Genomic DNA, 19,543 nt, shown 5'->3' with positions numbered 1-19,543 from the left:
GCAGCTCATCCCCTAATGGATTTTCTAGACCCCATCAGGTAACCAAAGTGATGTTTCCAATAATGAAGGATGTAGGCACTATTTCTCCAAATTTTGAGTCTGGCACTGTGCATAAATAGAGCAGAAAACCTACAGATTTCTCTACAGGCTTTTTTACAGAAGCAAATTGTCAACTGTATTGACCTGGAGCAACAGTGGCAATGCCTTTTCTCAGGCTACAAGTATATCCCTCCCAGACACTCCACCATATCAGCAGTTGACTATTCTGCATTCCCTCCACTCTTGCTGCTGTGCAGCTCAGCTGTGTTGCAGATTTATGCTTCATCAGTGCCTGAATTGGCAAACAGGCTGGGCTGGGCTGAACTTTTTGAGGGATAGGAAGGACACTGGTCTGTGTGTGTCTATAATATGTTTTAAAAGGGATGAAACCCTGAGTAACTATTTCAGTTCTAACCCAGACGCCTCTAGCCATAGTGACCATGTTTATGGGCCAGTGTATACTTGGCAGAATTTCTGTTTTCTGCTACAATAATTAATGAGATTTTCAGGGCTGTGGGTCATCCCTTGCTCTCTCCCCACTTCTTCCGGTATGAACAGACTCTTTTTCAAAAACATTATTCTGGGAACATAGCCAACATTCTTAAATGAGGCCAGCACTTATTACAAATAATGGGCATGAATTTATAGCTAAGGCAGTTAGAAAGCTATCTAAAATATCAATTATAATGGAAAAAGATCATTTGAACAGTGTCGTGGGTGTTAAGGTTTGACCCATTCTCATTTATAATTAAAACAGCATGGAAGATGGTTAAGTATCTTCCAGCTGAAAGGAAGATATTTATTTACTTGATAACTAAAGAAAGAGAGAGGCTCTTACAGCAAGCGGGTTTCCTCTGAATGATGCACTATAAACTTGAGAGCATTGTTTTTATTTTTTATTGGCATTTTGGGTAAAATGTTTGCCTCAGCAACAGAGCTGTACTTTTCTAAAAGTCACAGCTCATCCTTGAGACTCAAACATGAATAAAAACAGATTTTTCCACAGCCTGCTGCCAGGACAGTGGTGATTACAAGATTCTCTTTGTTCGGCTGTTAAGAGTTTGAAGGGTTCTACAGAGCTGATGAGAGTCCTCCTCAATCTCAGACCCTTCCAGAGAGAATATGACACTTCACTTTCCCTCCATTTGTCCCTCTCATGTTCTCCCTTCCTGAGGCTCAACCAATCTGCAGAAAGGAAGGATTCACTTTTTTGACTTCAAAAAAGCCTGAAACTCTCTATAATGGCTTGGTTAAGGAATGGAATGCACATTGTCAGCGAAAGGTCCAGATTTCTGTAGTTCTCTGATACAGTTTTGAATATGAAATGTATGAACTCCAGTTAAAAACACAGGCTTTCAACAGCCCAGTTCAGCTGCTCTCTGCTCCTGGTATCTAAACTTTAAACATTAATCATCCCCAGCTATGTAAATCAACATCCTCATTATGCTTGGGGGCACCTAAGTTTTGAGATTGCTGAGGAATTTAAGGACTATTTGATATTTAAAGCTTGCTGGGATTAGCAGAGCAGCTGTTTCTTCTCCTGTTGCTCCTGGAGGGCTCAAGCTGGTAAGGTTTCTCAGAGCACATCTGCCAGCTTGGCCTCCACACAAAATGCAGCATCAGCCATCTTCACTCAAGACAACGATGCTGGTGATGATCAGTGCATTGCTTGGACACCATGGTACAATTCTTAATTTTGGCTGAAATGTGCTCCCTAACCCCAGGTTAGAAGTTGTTTTCAGAAAGAAGGAGCTCTCAAAACTCTCTCTCTCTTTTTTTTATTTATTTTTTATTTATTTATTTTTTATTTATTTTTTTGAGCTGTCAGATTTTATGTAATGAGAGACTGGCTGTCTTAATTACTTGGGCACTTGCGTGGGATGTTAGCTCTAATCTCTGCTGAGAATTTTGATTAAACAGTCTTTAGAGAAGACATGCATAAACACACCGGGATGGAGGGAGGCAGCTGTTAGTAGTGCTAATGTGCAAGATTCACAGAGGGACAGGACACATCTGTCCCCACTGTTTTATACCATCTAGCTTAGGCAGCTCCTGGCTGACGGTTACAATTCCCCTCCTGAGGCTCCTGATAGGTCCTGTGCGTCACAGAAGGAGTTTGAACAACTCAGGGCAATGCATTTGCCTATAGAAAGAAGTTATCTAAAGGTTAGGCAGCACAATAGTCTACTATCAAGCCTAATGGTCTAATTTAAGTCCCTTTGGGGATCTCAACCAAAGACACATTGAGAATGCAACTAGGAAGGCTTACTACATCGTTAGAGTCATTAACCTATAAAAAAATGACTTTTCTCATTTTGGTCTACTAAATACACATCTTGTTGATGTAGAAAGTGTCATAAAATGTTGTTCTGAGCTTTCTCTGGAGGTATGGACTCTACAGGAATGATTGGTTTGTTTGCGGGTACACAGCTTCAATGTGGCACCACACTGATTTAGATCATTACCTTTGAAGAGGTGGTTTTTAGGCTGTGTTGTCAGTGTACCTAAAAAAGCAGTGAGAGGACTGCTGTATAAATTTGGGGAAAACAGTGTCTGCAGAAAATGGAATTATACCACTGTAAATAATGATGGAATTTCAGTCACTTCACATATTGAAGTCTCACAGATTTTAACAGGCAAACTTTAATTTTTAGATATCTTTTACCAACTAAGTTGTGATGGCAGGGAATAGAGTAAAGGTAGCTGATATACGGGAAAATATTTAGCACTGTTTTTCAAAACTCAACAGATAGTTCATGTTAAATCTTGTTAATCAGAATTACTGCTAAACACATTTATGATTGCTTACTGATCCACAGCATACATTTATACAATCAAGAGTCTAATTCACTATTGGACTAACATAGACTGGCAGATGACAGGCAGGAGATTACTTCTCTTTCTGTCTTCCTTCTTGCCCTATGCTTACCATAAACCAGTTTGCCTATATGTTTCATTTCAAAGTCATGTTTGCTTATACTCAGAACAAGGGATATGAAACATATTCATAAAGATGAAGAAGGAAAATTATAGCAAAGATAAGCAGAAAAATAACAGAGAAAATCAGAGAAAATCACAATTTGCTTGCCAATAACTAGAGGTTATGGTTTTAGAAAGATTATATATTGGATTAGTCTGCAGCTTTGCAGCTAATTACGGTATCGCAGTAGCACTTACTGAGCTCAGTTGCAGATCATAGCCCTGCTGTGCCACATAAAAGCAAGCTTTGAAGTAAAAGATCTTACAGCTATTTTTATATCCGGTTAGGGTGCTGGGAGATTTCCCCTCCCACTTGAAATAAAGGCAGTTCTGGACTCTGGCCTGTAAACATATCTCAGTCTGAAGTAATCGTAAAGTTGGAGTTGTGGGTTTCCAGATTCATGTTCATTCATTAAATTTATATCATCACAGATATAACCATTTCAGTGAAATGGCTGCACATTTTTTCAATGAGAATTTTCAAAACTGAAAAAAAAAAAAATTAAGTTTTTTTAATGGAGAATCTTTTTACTGGAGAATCTTTTACTTGAATCACCAACCCTGGAGGTCTTTAAAAGACGTTTAGATGTAGAGCTTAGGGATATGGTTTAGCGGAAGATTTGTTAGCGTTAGGTCAGAGGTTGGACTCGGTGATCTTGGAGGTCTCTTCCAACCTAGACTATTCTGTGATTCTGTGATTCTGTGATCAAGCAGTGAAGAATACAGAGTATTTTTCAGGAAAATTTATAAAAGAGTGATCTATTTTTTTTATTTTTTTTTTCTTATGTGTCAGCACACCAAGTCAAGTTAGCAAACTGAACAACAAACTACACCCTTACAGGTCTCCTACCTACACAACACAATCTGACATTAAAACACCACTCACTCCCCTGATCAGGTAGGAGTCAGCTTTTATTTTATTTTATTTTTACAAATGTTTAATTCATTTTCACAGAGCTGCTCTAGATAGAAAATACTAAAGGGAACCTTATATTTCTACTGAGCATTAAGACAACAGCTGAACATTTTTTTAATTGCAAGAGGAGATATTCAGAACTTTTTTCTTAAAGGTCATGGTAAAGTCCTTCAAGCTGCAGGTCACTTAGTAGGGTCCTGCACAGATTAAGGTGGAACAGCAGCTGTACAAAGCTGTGGACACTAACATGCATCCAGATAAAAAATTCCACTTTATGCTCCATCCTTTCAAATAAACAGGTTAATAATATCTTCTGCCTTCTTTCTATTCTGGTATTAGATTTTCCTCCATGTGAACTCTACTTAGTCATGAAACACATTATAGTAACAGTTATTAGCAAATATCCATTTGGAATAGCTTTATATGGTCTCTGGGAAAAGATCACCACAATCATACTTTAAAATTATCAAACATCTCTGATAAAAACAAGGGTGTGTTACAATTTAAATCTATTTCTGTTCTATAAAAGTGATGCAAAGAGATACTGTCCTGGTTTCAGTTAGGACAGAGATAATTTTCCTCCTAGTAGCTGGTAGGGTGCTATGTTTCGGATTAGGATAAGAGTGCTGATAACATGTTAATGTTTTAATTGCTGCAGAGCAGTGCTTACACCAAGCCAAGGACTTTTCAGCTCCTCGCTCTGTCCTGCTAGCGGGCAGGCTGGGGGTGCGGCAGGAGCTGAGAGGGGACAGACCCAGGACAGCTGACCCAAACTGGCCAAGGGGTATTCCATACCATCTGACGTCATGCTAAACAATATATAGGGGTGGCTGGCTGGGGTGGGGGTGCCGGCTGCTTGGGGTTGGGCTGGGCATCAGTCAGCGGGTGGTGAGCAATTGCATTGTGCATCACTTGTTTTGTACACACTATTATTATTATTATTATTATTATTATTATTATTATTATTATTATTATTTCCTATCTTAATAAACTGTCTTTATCACAAGCTTCACTTTCCCGTTTCTCTCCCCCATCCAGAGAGGGAGGGGGGAGGGTGAGCAAACGGCTGTGTGGTGTTTAGCTGCGAGCCAGGTTAAACTACAACAGACACATAAGGGAATATGCAATATCTGCAGTATTTCAAGAATATATTTGAAATTACCTTATGGTCACAGTAGGGAAAAATTATCCCACAAAACCATATGGTACCTTATGTTTAGGACACTAAAATACTGTCAATGTTTAATTAAAGATATATAAAAAATCTCTTGTACCACTATAAACTACCTTCCTCCACCATAAAACTTAACTACCTTCCTCTCTAATGCTTATAAGGTGGGACAGATGGGTTGATGTGAAACGTGCCATAAATGAGTTGGAACCATGCAGTTTAACTGAGGAAGCAGTCCCTTCTCCTGAGTACTCTTTTTGATCATGAAGGGAATTAATAAAGAATGAAAGCAAATGTGTTAAAAATTACAGATGTTTTGAGATATAATTAGCAATTTTCACATGGTTTTTAGACTATTCATTTATTTATTTTCTTTCTACACAGAACATGTATTCATTTGATGAAGAGATTAATTAAGAATATACAAATTATTCGTATAGAACCATAAGATAATCAGGAAGGATTTCAGGAAATCATAGAATCATGGAATCACAGAATGCTTTCGGTTGGAAGGGACCTTAAAGACCATCCAGTTCCAACCCCCTGCCATGGGCAGGGACAACTCCTATGAGATCAGTTTATTCAAAGCCCCATCCAACCTGGCTTTAAATCATCAAGTGCAACTTCCTGCTCAAAAAGAAGGCTCAATTAGGAGGCCAGACCAGGCTGAGCATGACTTTATCCAGTCTGATGATGAAAACATTGAAGGGTGGAGACTGATCAACTTTTCTGTGTAACCTGCTCCACTGCTTGACTTTCCTCATAGAGAAAATAAATAAATAAATCTTTATATCCAATCTGTACTGAGTGAATATAGTGAATAGAAAAAACAAGCAGTCCAGGTTACAGATCACAGCTGCAGTGTTCATAGGCTAGATGTACAGTGAGGGTTTAAGCACCTGATGTGACAGTGAGATGCTCCATCACCCCAGTGCACGAGCATGAGTCGCTGACTGTGGAACTGGGCACTGTAGCCTAAACTCTAAAACATGATTCTTGCAAAATCTACTCCCAAGTGTGTGAAAACATTAGAAAAATAATATGAATAGATTGCTCTATTAACTATCAAAGTGAAGGAAAGGTTACTGAGAAAGAGGAGGAGCAGGGGAAATGAGGGGAATGTTTACAAAGAGTAACAGAAAGATGTTTGGGTATGTGCTGTAAACTGTCTGCCCTAAACTTCATAAATGTAAAAAAGCTTTCCTCAGCTTAAAAATGGTTTTGGTTGTTGTGGAATTTAAAACAAACAAGCAATAAAATTGGCAGAAGAGTAGACAGAAGGTATCAAAACTTAAAAAGAGGAAATTCATCCTAGTGGTTGTGAATTAAGGTTCTAAAATGGAAATAGTGTATTTTTATACACTACGGAAGTTAAATTCATAATAGAAAATGAAAGGCTAACAGCATTAAGAGTATTAATTAACATTTCTTTAACAAGTGTGAGAAAAAAACAGATTCCTAAGACTGATTAATTCCTCGGAAGTTGACAAATTCAATAGTAATAATGCATGATAAGATATTCTTAATTAATATTTTTGTCCTATACTTACAAAGAGATGGAACAATGCATCCATGTCTTACCAAAACAGCGAAACCCAGTATATTCCATCAATTAGAAAGCTCTTGATCACACTGTCAAGACTAGATGTTGTCATCAGAGATACCTGGTAGTTTGCACACAGTAGATTTAGGAATTGATTTAGAAACTCTCTGGACTGCTGGACTTAATTGTTGATATTTATTGTAATTCTGGCAAAGCTCCACTTAAGAAGTAAAGAGGTCGTACAGGAAAAGAGAAAGTGGAACATCTTCAGTGATTACAGAGCTATTCTTGTAATTTATATTTTAAGCAAATTAGTGAAATGGCTGATACCTGAACTCAGGCAATAAAAGACCAAAAAAAAAAAAAAAAAGTGACATAATTCAACACGCTATTAGTTTTTCAATGAGATTGTAAGACTGAATAAAGATAGTCAGATTTATGCAGCTTGCTTGGATTTATCAGTAGTGTTTGTCTTAATATAGTGTGGTGATTTAAAACTAGTATGTAAAAAAATCAATATAACAAATTTAAAGTGATTGAAATCTAAGTGGTAGATCTAGACATGTAACTATGAATGAGAAGGCAACGAAAATGGACAGGTTTACAAAAACTCCTAACCTAATGTTATCCCACATTTACTTTTGACTTGAAGTAGACTATAACAGAATTGCTGAGAACGATACAGAGGAAGCAAAGGTGGAGAAGGGTAAACAATTAATAGATGCCATTTTCATAACATAGTAAGGTTTTTAGAAAAGTCAGAGAAAATTGGCCACACTCAGGGTAGTTTTTCTAGCAATAAACATATCAGGTTATTTTATAGAAAGAGGGATAATGGATAAGTAGGACCCACCAAGATTTGTCTATCCAGAGCTAGACAAAGTTCTGCCTATTGATTAGAGATCCTCAAGAAGTACAGGGATTCTTTCAAACTTGAAATTAAGATTGAACATTTATCCCAAAGGTATATTTTAGTTGAATTAATAGTATTTTTGGCATCATAAATCAATTACAGTCATGTTGTGCAACATGTCAACCATAGTGACCAAAACAGAACACTGGAAAATGAATCAGAAGAAGAAATTTGACTTCTTGTTCTTATCAGCCCTCTTAGTGACTTCTACCAAGTCCCATCATGTATATGCATCAGTTTTTCATTTCTCTATCATGATGTTTTTGTCCTTAGCAAGGTAAACTAAGGATCATAGATTAAAAACTATGAATCAGAAGTGGTTGGTAATAATAGTTACAGCTCTAAAACAATATGTTAATGCTTACATGGCAAAAGTAGGATTTGATATGCACAGAAATGGCCAATGTAAAAATATACCTTGGCCTTTAGATCATGTTCCTCAGAAACTGAATAATATGTAACTGTGATATTACATCAGCAAAAGAATGAAACTTCCAACATATGAACACCTTGAGTCTAATGATAATTAAATGCATTAGCAGAAAGAAGGGAATCAAACTGTAGACAAATCCAGCGTGTGTGATTAATACACAAAGTACCCTAGAGCAGTCCAATCCATCCTTAACTTGGTATTGTTCTTTCTGAGATTGGAAAATAAATTCACGCTGCCCAGAAAGATGCTAGTAATGCAGCACTGGAAAGTTTAAGGTGATGTGATTTCTATCATCCTTTGGAATATGCAAAATAAAGGTAGTTTTCAACTGTGTCTACATCATCAGAAATTAAAATTAAACTTGCTACAACTGATGGTCACCATGTAATCATGGAGAAGCCTTAAGCCTGCATGTAGCCTTTTAGGAGCTGAACCTGAGATGTGAAAACAATGCAGCCAGTACATTTGATGGGGGTTGGCCAAGGTCAGTAAGAGGACTAATGCAATGGCAAAGGCAAGATTCAGGGTTGTTATCTTTCTGTTATCTTCTGGTCACCTCCTGAAGAATTTGAAGCCAAAAACTGAGAAGCTTTTGTGCAATTAGTAAACATTTCCTCACATGATTTCAAAGGAAATTGAAGAGCTATGAATCTGATTTCTAATGTTTCCTTACTTTCATACAGAAGAAACTTTTGCCTCCTGGCAACTAATGGCTTCCCTTGTCTTCCCTTGCCCCTGCCTTCCCTGCCCTATCTTGCCCTTCTCTGCTCTGCCCTATCCTGAATGATTTATTCACTGCATTAGTGCATTTAGGTCACAAGAATGAACAGTATTTTTCTATATGCTCAAGCCATACCAGAAAAGTACTTTTTTAGGTTAACTTAATTTCTGTTTTCTCAATTTGAGACAACAAGAATTCACCATACATAATCTTGGCGCAGGGAAATCAATAAGCCATTTTACCTTAAGTATCACACTATGATGTAGTTACCAATGCTAGCTCTTAGTATAAAGTATGTGAAAAACAACAACAACAACAAATATAAATATATTATTATTACAAACTGCTGAGTTTCATATTAGATAACGCATTATAAAATGATACAGTAATGTGAGAGGTTCTGTTGCTTTTTTGTTTGTTTTGCTTTGCTTTGTTTTGCCTTGTTTTGTTTTATTGTTCTAAAGCCAAGCTATATCTGGTGTACAAAATCTAAAACATGTTTGGTGATGAGATTAAAAACATCAATCCTGTTCTCCTGATATCACACAGTTGTATGTGTTACAGAAGAGTGGGACACCATAGCAATTATTTGATCAATTCATTATGGTGCCTTTCTTTTTCATATATATAGATTTATGTGATAAATGGCATTGGAGTAATAAAAGTATATATTTCACTGGTGGTTATGAAACACTGGGTGCCTGAAATAATTATAATGACTAATACCAAATGGCATTTGCAAACTTAAACAAACTGAGTCACATATCTTGTAGAAAACAGTACAATGACATGAAAACAAACCAATCTAGGGCAATGAACCAGTGAGAACCAATCAAGTTTAACTACTGTCCAGAACTACCTGAACAGAACATAAACATTTCAAAGAAAATTACCTGTTTTTATTTTTATTTATTTTTTAATATTTAACATTATTTTTCCTGTCTCTTTACTAACAAATGGCAGATTTTTTCATTGAAAAAGTTATTATTATTATTATTTTTAAAAAAGAAAAAGTAACCCTTCAGTGTTTTATTTAATGGATTTTAATTTTATTTGTTCATTTATACTGCCCTATACAAATAAAAAGCAAAAAAAAGTATGGAAAACCAATTATTCCTTTTAACATACTACCTAAAAAACTCTTGCAAAATTAAGTATTTAAAGGGAAAAATACTCTAGGTGAAGAGTAGGAATTTACTGATGAATACATCTGAATAGTAATCAAGGAATATGCTAGAAAAGAGACAACAAGGTTTAATATATTGTCAGCAATTGGGTACTAAAGCTGACGTCTTAGTTAGCTATCTTACTGTCAAACTCTGGCCCCAGTGCTGGTCAGTGTCACTGCTCCTAACTTCTGGCAACCTTGCCCTCAGAAAAAAAAGTCTCTTGATGCTGTCCTGCATGCTGATGTTGCCATGAATCCACAGCCACATTCAGCTACCGAGTAAGAAATGCTGAGATGTGGAATCTCTCCTAAATCCTGATCCCTGTGGGGTGATCACGTACATCCTGTAACTCTTGGTTTCACAGGCTGCTTGGACACCCTCCTAAAAATAGACATCTACAGCTAGTCATATTTTTTGTATTTTATTTTTAAATGGGAAGGTGGGAAGGCGGGAAAGCTTTCTTCTGGTGAGTAGCACCAGGATCAGAGCCCAGGAAGTGTAGGGGCTCAGTGCAACCCCCTTCTCTGCCTGAAGACACCCCCCAGAAGACCAGCCTGACCACAAAGCAACTGAGTGTTTGGAATAAATAGAAAAAGCTCTCGTCCCTTTCTGTGAACTTTGTGCTGTGTATTTAAAGATCTTTCAGCCTGCAAAAAGCAGCATGAAAACAAGCAGGACCCTGCAGCCTGGTAGAACAGCCATTTGCTGTAGAGCAGGGAGATGTGCTCTCCAGGCACTAGAATCTCGCTCTCCCTGGCTTCCCGAAGGCAGAAGCACCAGCAGTGCTGAATGGTAGCAGCTGACCCAGTCTTTCATGGGTGTCCCAGTGAGCAGGCATGCTACAAATGCACAGAACAGATTGAACCCTTCAGGCAGTGTAAGCAAATGTTTATCTAGTCTTAGGATCCAGATGGGGCTTAGCTCAAGGTAGGTGTTCAGCTGGTCAGTGCTGTCAAAAATCAGATATTTTAAAAGCCTTCAGGCGTAGGTTCTCAGGAGCTTTTAATCATGAATGGTCACTTTTACATTTTTAAAAAAATCTATCAAGGTTTGAGATTGCTGGTTCTTGATTTATTTATTTATTTATTTATTTATTTATTTTTTTTTGTGGAGATGGGCCTTATTGAAAACAGTGTTATTTTGACTCTGACTTCAAATTCATCTCTCATATCCTGTGACTATTCTTGAAGGACATCTCCAACTCAGAGGCAAACTTTTAGAATAAGCTAGTCCCACCCTTTTGGAGAATGTAAAGGAGTTCAGATTATCAGGCTGCTGAGTTTTCTAAGTTGTCTCATTCATAGACCCACCTTTTGAGTATTTTCACATTGGTTTGCAATGTATTTGTAGTATTCGGCTTTAATACTATTAGTGTTCCATTAGTTTTATGTATTCTTATATCCACATATGACCACTTAATAAAATTTAGAGCAGGCGCAAAGATGCATTCAAGAAAGTTTTACTCACTCCCACCTATCAGGAAAGCAAATATAATTCCATTCATGCCTATCAGCAAATAGCAGCTTGAAAGCAGCATTATGCAGAACAAGCTATGCTTACCATCAGCAGCCCTTTATATGCATAGACAATCCCAAGCCAAATTGTCATGTGTGTGTTCTCGCAGTGCTCCAAGATTGGTCGGATGGAGATGTCTCTGCCCGCAGGGTCCGGCTATAAAAATAAAGGTTGAAATATTTGAATTAAGATTTCATCTGTATTCACAGATTCAGAGGTAGTTAAATCTATTCTCAGTAGACTGAGGATGTGTAGGATATGCTATTAACAACTTAAAAGAAACCTGTGATGGCTGCAGTCCCAAGAACCTGCAAAGGAATGTAGTAAAAAGCAAAGATCAGAGGAAACAACTGAATGATAGTTACTGCTAGATAAGGTCACCTCTACTGCAAAACGGAAAGAAAATGTCTGAAATCACTCTCTTTAACAGTGTCAGTCACATTTATCAGCTTTAGGACATCTATTTTATTTTATTTTTTTACCAGGAAAGCAGCTTGAATGCACAGCCATGAAAATAAATGTACTTGAAGTCATCCTTCCTTTCACCCGCAGTTCTTGTGTCACTGGCAAATGGTTGATAAACAATGTATGAAACACTGCTGTGTTTCAGATGTTTTTTCAATGATAACCATGAGCTAAATCAAAGACCATTTACTATGGAAACTGCAGCAGTAGCTTAGAAGGGAGTATAAATCATCAAAAAACTGAAGCAAACCTGTGCAAAATTTAATATGGCTGGAAGTTTTGTATCATTTTGGAAAGCACAGTGTACAAAAGCACAGAATCAAAAGGACTTGCAGACTACCACGACTGTTTGAATGAGGGAGAAGTTATAATTAATGCTCAGAGAAACCTGCAAGAATCCCTCATTTTTTACATCAAAAATAAAAACCAAAAACAGTCCCCACCCCCCCAAACAAAACATAACAAAACAAACAAACAAAAAACAACAGCTGGCACAAAGAGCAAATAGGAACTAGATACTATGCTGCCTACAATTAGGGTATGGACTACGTTATAGTGAAACTGCTTTTTAATGGTGTATATCATTTAAGAACACAAGGTGCTTCTTATATGTGATTCTAAGAGATGCTGTTTTTGTTAGGTACCAGAGAATGTTCCTTTTGGCTATTCAGAGCTGTGTGTGCTATTATTCTGTGTTGCTTTACAGAATACTCTGAAATCCTGAAAGCTATTTTTGCTTTCTGCTTTGAAACACTGGATCTGATTTTCAGCTAAAGTGAGATCAACCCAAACATAACTTTCTGTACCTGGTTGTCCCTGTAGGTTTTGCAATTTCCCTTTGTGACAAAAAAAAAAAAAAAAAAAAAAAAAAAAAAAAAAAAAAGTGTGAAATGTCTCATGCAGGAGAATAATGATTATTGCATAAGCTAAGGAAAAAATCACATCTCCACCAACCGAAACAGAGAATTGTAGGTGAAGGATTTTAAAGAGGTCTGAGTAATTGCTTGCGCTTGCTGCTTTGGATGCTAGCGTGAATTCTGCTATAGACTTTAGTGGTAACAACATTAATCATTAATGCTCAGTTGTTTCCTCCATCAAACTTTTTGGATGTGAGGCATTGCTCCTGACCTTATATGGAGTTAAAAAAAAAAAAAAAAAAAAAAAAAGTATAATGTAACAAATAAAGAGATGGACACAGGGGTAAAAGAAAAAACAGCCTTGTGCTGTGCATTGTACAGTCACAGGATTTGTAACTTTCCTTGCAAATCCTCCAGTAAGCAACGTAATAACATTTAAAACCTATTGTTATCCCGGACTTCTGTAGAAACCCTGAACAGAAGAATAAAAATCTTTGAAAAAATATCTCCTAAAATAAAATAGAAATCGGGAAGCCAATATTTACTGTCCATGAGAGCTTATGACTCCACTCTAACAGCTGCTGATGGAAAGCAAATAATCATTGGCCACAGAACTCAAATGACTGACAACACGAAGTGGCAGTACAACATTTAAGATGCTACAAATGTTGGTCTGGGGATCTGTACAACTACCCAATTCTCCTTGGTCAATGACAAAAGTCTAAACCTAAAATTTCTGTTACAACCTCCTATGTTCAACATCATTTTTGAGTAGAATGAAATGAAGTCTGTGTGATAAGTTGATCAAATATAGCTCTAAAAAATGTAATTTACATGTGAACAGGACTGCATTACAGACACATTTTTTCTGAAATTCTAAATTATGCCTGAGATTAATGTAAAGTTTTAGTTTGGTTGTTGTTTTTAATCTTTATGTTACAGTATGCCATTCCTCATGGTCTGGAATTACGGAAATTACATAAAATTTAAGGTAAATCATGGTCATCAGAATGACTTTTTCTTCACACTGCGGAGTTGCCACAGGACTGTCCCTTCAGTTCCCCAGCTCTGCATTCTTTCTATCGTGTATTTCCAGTTTCATAATTTTGTGAAATGAAGAGGTTTACAAACATATAAGCTTTCACTTGGTGCAGTGGATTATGCCATGTGCTTTGTTTCCCTTGTCCTTGGATTGAAACCTCCCCTCATGCTTTGACTGAAGCATCCCACCACTTTTAACCAAGTACAAGTAATTGGAATTACTCCTTATTTTGAAAAGTATTACTGAAATGCTGAATTGTTTGGTCAGTTGCAGATAACTTTTTTTTTTTTTTTTTTTTTTTTTTTTATTTCCACTATGTAGTTATTCTCTAATGCAAATTTGCTTCAAAATTGTAAAGCATATGTCCATTCATTACTCAAAACTGAAAAACTCAGGCAGAAAAATGATGAACTGGAAAACATAACTTGTTTTGAAATCCTATTAGAGAGAATGGATTCACATCATTTCCCTAATAGGAAGATAGCCAGATTTTATAAGGCCATGATAATTAAAAAAGTATGTTAAGTAAATAATGCTGTGTATCCACATATTCCATGTGAGAAAAGAAAGTCTTGTGAAGTGCTCCAGTGGGAGGAGGAAAAGGGAGAATACTCTGCAGCATCAGCAGTTTTGTACACAGGACAGCACTTCTTTCCAGATCTGCAAGGTGGTAGCATATTAAACAAAATTTTGTTGAGCATTTGTGCGTTTGGAGTTAAGTGTTGGAAGGTAGCAGTAATTTTACAGTGAACTTATTTTGCTGATTACTTATCACTAGTGCAAAATGACATTCCTGGTTTACTGCTTTTAATTTGCCATTCTGTTTCTTTACTGATTTTGCATGAATTAACTAATCATAGCAAAAAAGCTGTGTTAAAAAAAATGTTATATTTTCTGATGTCAAAAGAATTTTAAAAAACTCCACAATTACAGCTGAATGGAGCACTTCACTGACCTCTCTAATCATCCACCATTTGTGCACTTTTTTACTGCTTTAGAGAGGATGACAACATAAATGCTACCAGTGATTATATATGTACTGGAAATTTGCCCTTTCCTTTTATAGAAAACAATCTAAATGCCCTTCAGATGTCATTCTCAAAAGCCTGAAGACCTCCTATCTTGTGATTAGGATGAAGCTTTCCTACCTCCTCTGAAACCTAATAAGGTTTCTGACATTGACATAAATTTCTGGAGTGTTTTCAGCAGTTGAACATAAACAGTTTAATCCATTCACTTCATACAGGAGTTGTGTATCATCTCCAGTAAAATGCTTGTTTTACATCAGATCTGCTAGGTCTAGGGAGCAACTCAAGCCAGTAAACAGATAAACCTACAAAATAATTATACACACTTTCCAGGCATGTTCAAATTGTTATTTGTCACCTCTGTAGTTTGGTTGCCTTTTTATTTGCTTTGCTCTTCAGTCTGTTGGTGGTCTGGCAGATCTTCTTCAGGGTAGGTGAGAAAGGACTTAAGCGGTTACTGCCAGATGGAAGAGTAAAGATTAAAACCATCTGGAAACAGCAGGAAAATTTTCAAGAGAGACCAGGGCAGGGGCAATGACAGAAACTTCTGAGTGCCTCACATACTCCCGTACCACATCAAAAACAAACAAACAAACAAAAACAGTCACAATGAGAATCAAGTGAAAGTGCAGTTTCAGTGGCAAAAACATAAGCGGTGTGGTGGCCAACTCTCCTTGTCTCAGGCTGGGGTGTGGAAAGACAGGGGAGGAACTTGTCCACCTAGGCATGATGTTAGTTGATCCATATAAATACTGTCCATGTCTCCCTTTTTCACCTAGAACTACTATTTATTTTTCAGTGTAGGGGCTATTGTACTAGCCAAAATCCATTTGGAAAAGAACCTGCAAAATGGTAAGATGTATGATGACAAATACATTGACAGATTTTGAATCTTTAATACCAGTTTTTCTCTATAGGACTTAAAGGAATCACATACGACTTAAAAGGAGAAAGGGTCTGTGCTCCTCGAAGCATTTTATACAGTGAAAAGGTTTCCTTTCACACTGTGCCACCACATATTACCCAAAAAGTCTTGACCTTCTCAGGGCACTTCTAGGTGGACATATCTCCAGATCACATTGCAAGGATAGCAGATAATCCTTATTTACAGAATTCTGGTGCTGCTGCATAGCACAACTCATGGGGTGGAGGATCTCACCAAGCTTTCTAAGAAAATACATTGCAGATTTCCAGTATATTTTTTCTTTTCTACAGCTGTAGTTTCATCAGTAAGAAAATTAGAACATTAGGCCTCAGCCTTTCTAAAGATGAATATGAAACATAAGATAAATAATTACAGCTTCTGTTTACTAGATTTAAAATAAACTGTGCAGTTCCCATCATGTAGGAAAATATGGGATCACACTCTTTTGTCACACTGTTAAAATGGTCTTCATATGCCATCCTCCAGTCTGTTTTATCTTACCTTTAAATAGTCTCCATCTAATTAGAGTAATGACTGTATACTATTTGTATATTGTTCTGCAGCATGAATTAGACATCTCTGGCATTTTAAATTTGGCACTCGTATCAGTCATATGGAGACCAAATGTGATTCCTTATCTAAAAATCCAGACTTTGTTAAATTAGAAGATTGGCCTTACTTTTTCAAATTCACATTTTTGCAAGGATAATTATAGTTAGTTTTTACTATAAATGCTGTAAAAAAATACATTTACTTGCACATTGTAACAGACCCTCCTCTGTGCTAAATTGCATATCCATATGGAAAGGTGTTTCAGAAAAGAATTTAAGCAGGTTTTATATGCTGTATATTTTATCCAGGTTCTTAATTACTGATGAAAAGTGAAAAAGAAGAAACAGAGACTGACTATTTTTCAATTACTTAATGATTTGAGGATATTTTTAGGCCAAAACAACTTGGATATGAAAAAGAGATTTGCCAGGAAATTGATCTTTGTTTTCTATATTTTTTTACTTGGTGAAGTCGTAGCTTCCATGAATGCAAAATAGCAAATGCAATATTATGCTAGGGTAGCTCACCTAGACTCTTCCAACTAAAAATTTGGTAATCAACCTAACATAAAAGCATAAATTTCTTTGTCCGTAGCTAAGATTGTATTCAGATACGCTGTTAAACACTTGATATGTTACCTAGTAGCTCAGCTGACTAAAAATCTGTTACTGGATTCTTGCAATCCAGTGACCAATTTCATTGCTTCTCAAGATTAATCGAGAATGTCAGTCATTTCTGTAATTGTCTACTGATCCAAAACACTGATTTAAAGACTTTTCCTTTGTGTATTTTTATTTAATTTAGAGTCTTGGAACAATCTGATACTAAAACAGAAAATCACAGAATCATGGAATCACCAAGGTTGAAAGAGACCTTCAAGATCATCTGGTCCAACCATCACCCTGTCACCACTATTACCACTAAACCATGTCCCTAAGCACCATGTCCAACCTTTCCTTGAACACCCCCAGCGACGGTGACTCCACCACTTTCCTGGGCAACCCATTCCAATGCCTAACTACTATATCTGAGAAGAAATGTCTCCTAATTTCCAACCTAAATCTCCCCTGGAGCAACTTGAGGCTATTCCTTCTAGTCCTGTCACTGGTTATCTGTGAGAAGAGACTGACCCCCAGCTCCCGACACCTTCCTTTCAGGTAGTTGTAGAGAGCAATAAGGTCTCCCCTGAACCTCCTCTTCTCCAGAGGAGGGATGCCCTGAGCAAAGGTGGGGCAGTCATGGCCACTGTGACCTCAGCAAGCCTTTGTGATGCCCTGTGTGAGTGGCCCTTGCATGGCCCAAGACAGCTGTGCTGGGAACTGCCTAGAAGATGTCCTCCTGTGGAAGAAAGAGGAGGGTCAGGAGGGCTGAGAGCCCCTTTTGTGGGGCTGGCTCCCCCAGGCCTTCTGGCTTGCCAGAGAGAAAGGCTGCCCCTTGGCCACAGGGACTGCCCTCCACCTCCCATCCTGTGTCCTGGGTTTATTTTTAACACTGCTTTTCAGGTAATTTCATCCGATTCTTTATGGAAAAGAAGAGAAGCAAGATGCATCTTCAGCCCTAATACTCATGTACGCTTTGCACACGTGCTTTCTGGTGTAAGCAGGTAGGTGCACGTGGAAGTTACCACACACGAAAATGGCTGTTTTGAAATATAAATAGTAATGATAAAGAATAGGATGGTACCTACCACACAGTGCTACTTGTAATAACAGAAAATTACTCAGATACAGCAACTCAGTACTAATAAAAGAAATTAGCCATCTGTAATCGTTTACACACTACTATTTTGAATCGTCATAGAATCGTTAAGGTTAGAAAAAACCTTCAGGATCATCTGGTCCAACTATCACCCTACTACCAATATCACCCACTAAAACATGTCCCTAAACGCCAGGTCTGACCTTTCCTTAAACACCCCCAGGGACGGTGACACCACCACCTCCCTCAGCAACCCGCTCCAATACCTGACTGCTCTTTCTGAGAAGAAATGTCTCCTAATTTCTAACCTAAACCTCCCCTGGCACAACCATTTCCTCTAGCCTATCACTGGTTATCTATGAGAAGAGGCCAAACTCCAGCTCCCCACACCTTCCTTTCAGGTAGTTGTAGAGAGCCATAAGGTCTCCCTTGAGCCTCCTCCAGACTAAACAACCCCAGTTCCCTCAGCCGATCCTCATAGGACTTGTGTTCCAGGCCCTGCACTAGCTTCATAGCCCTTCTCTGGACACTTTCCAAGGCCAATGTCCTTGTAGTGAGGGCCCAAAGCTGAACACGGTACTTGGGGTGCGGCCTCACCAGAGGAGAGTAGAGGGGGACGATCACCTCCCTGGTCCTGCTGGCTGCACTCTTCCTGATACAAGCCAGGATGTTGTTGGCCTTTTTGGCCACCTGGGCACTCATTTTCAGGTGAGTATCAATCAGCACCCCCAGATCCTTTTCCTCTGCACAGCTTTTGAGCCACCCCAAGCCTGTAGCGCTGCAAGGGGTTGTTGTGGACAAAGTGCAGGACCCAGCACTAAGCCATGTTGAACCTCATCCCATTGGCCTCTGCCCATTGATCTAACCTGTCCAAGTCCCTCTGCAGGGCCTTCCTACTCTCCGACACATCAACACTTCCCCCCAGCACGGTTGTCTGCAAACCTACATAATGTGTATTCAATTCCCTCATGCAAGTCATCAATAAAGATTTTAAAGAGTATGGTCCTCAACACCAACCCCTGGGGAAGACCACTGGTGACTGGTCACCAGCTGGATTTCACTCCGTTCACCACCACTCTCTGGGCTCAGCCATCCAGCCAGTTTTTAACCCAGCAAAGAGTGTACCTGTCCAAGCCATGGCCTGCCAGCTTCTCCAGGAGAATACTGTGGGAGACCGTGTCAAAGGCCTTGCTGAAGTCTAGGTAGACTACGTCAACAGGCTTTCCCTCATCCACCAGGTGGGTCACCCAGACATAGAAGGAGAAGAAGTTGGTCAGGCAGTACTTGCCTTTCATGAACCCATGCTGACTGGGCCTGATCCCCTGGTGGTCCTGCGTACTTTGCACTGAAGATGACCTGTTCCATCACTTTCCTGGCACCGAGGTCAGACTGACAGGCCTGTAGTTCCCTGGCTCATCCTTATGACCTTTCTTATAGATGGCTGTCACATTAGCAAGTCTCCAGTCATCTGGGACCTCTCTGGATGACCATAACCACCGATAGATGATGGAAAGAGGCTTGGCAATCACCTCTGCCTACTCCTTCGGTACCCTTGGGTGGGTCCCATTTGGCCCCAT

At 38.3% G+C, this 19,543-nt stretch overlaps 1 protein-coding gene across 1 annotated transcript in view; it reads right to left on the bottom strand.

Annotated features, from left to right (window-relative positions):
* GABBR2 (gamma-aminobutyric acid type B receptor subunit 2) overlaps positions 1–19,543 on the bottom strand; it is a 483,887-nt gene that overhangs the window by 28,534 nt on the left and 435,810 nt on the right. The window contains exon 14 of the mRNA XM_035318083.1: positions 11,445–11,555. Coding sequence (XP_035173974.1) covers positions 11,445–11,555 — 111 coding nt within the window. The remainder of the gene's footprint in view (positions 1–11,444; positions 11,556–19,543) is intronic.

Source organism: Oxyura jamaicensis, chromosome 2 (genome assembly GCF_011077185.1).
Source record: "Oxyura jamaicensis isolate SHBP4307 breed ruddy duck chromosome 2, BPBGC_Ojam_1.0, whole genome shotgun sequence".
NCBI classification, from domain to species: Eukaryota; Metazoa; Chordata; class Aves; order Anseriformes; family Anatidae; genus Oxyura; species Oxyura jamaicensis.
This window is presented reverse-complemented; position numbering and strand designations above follow the sequence as displayed.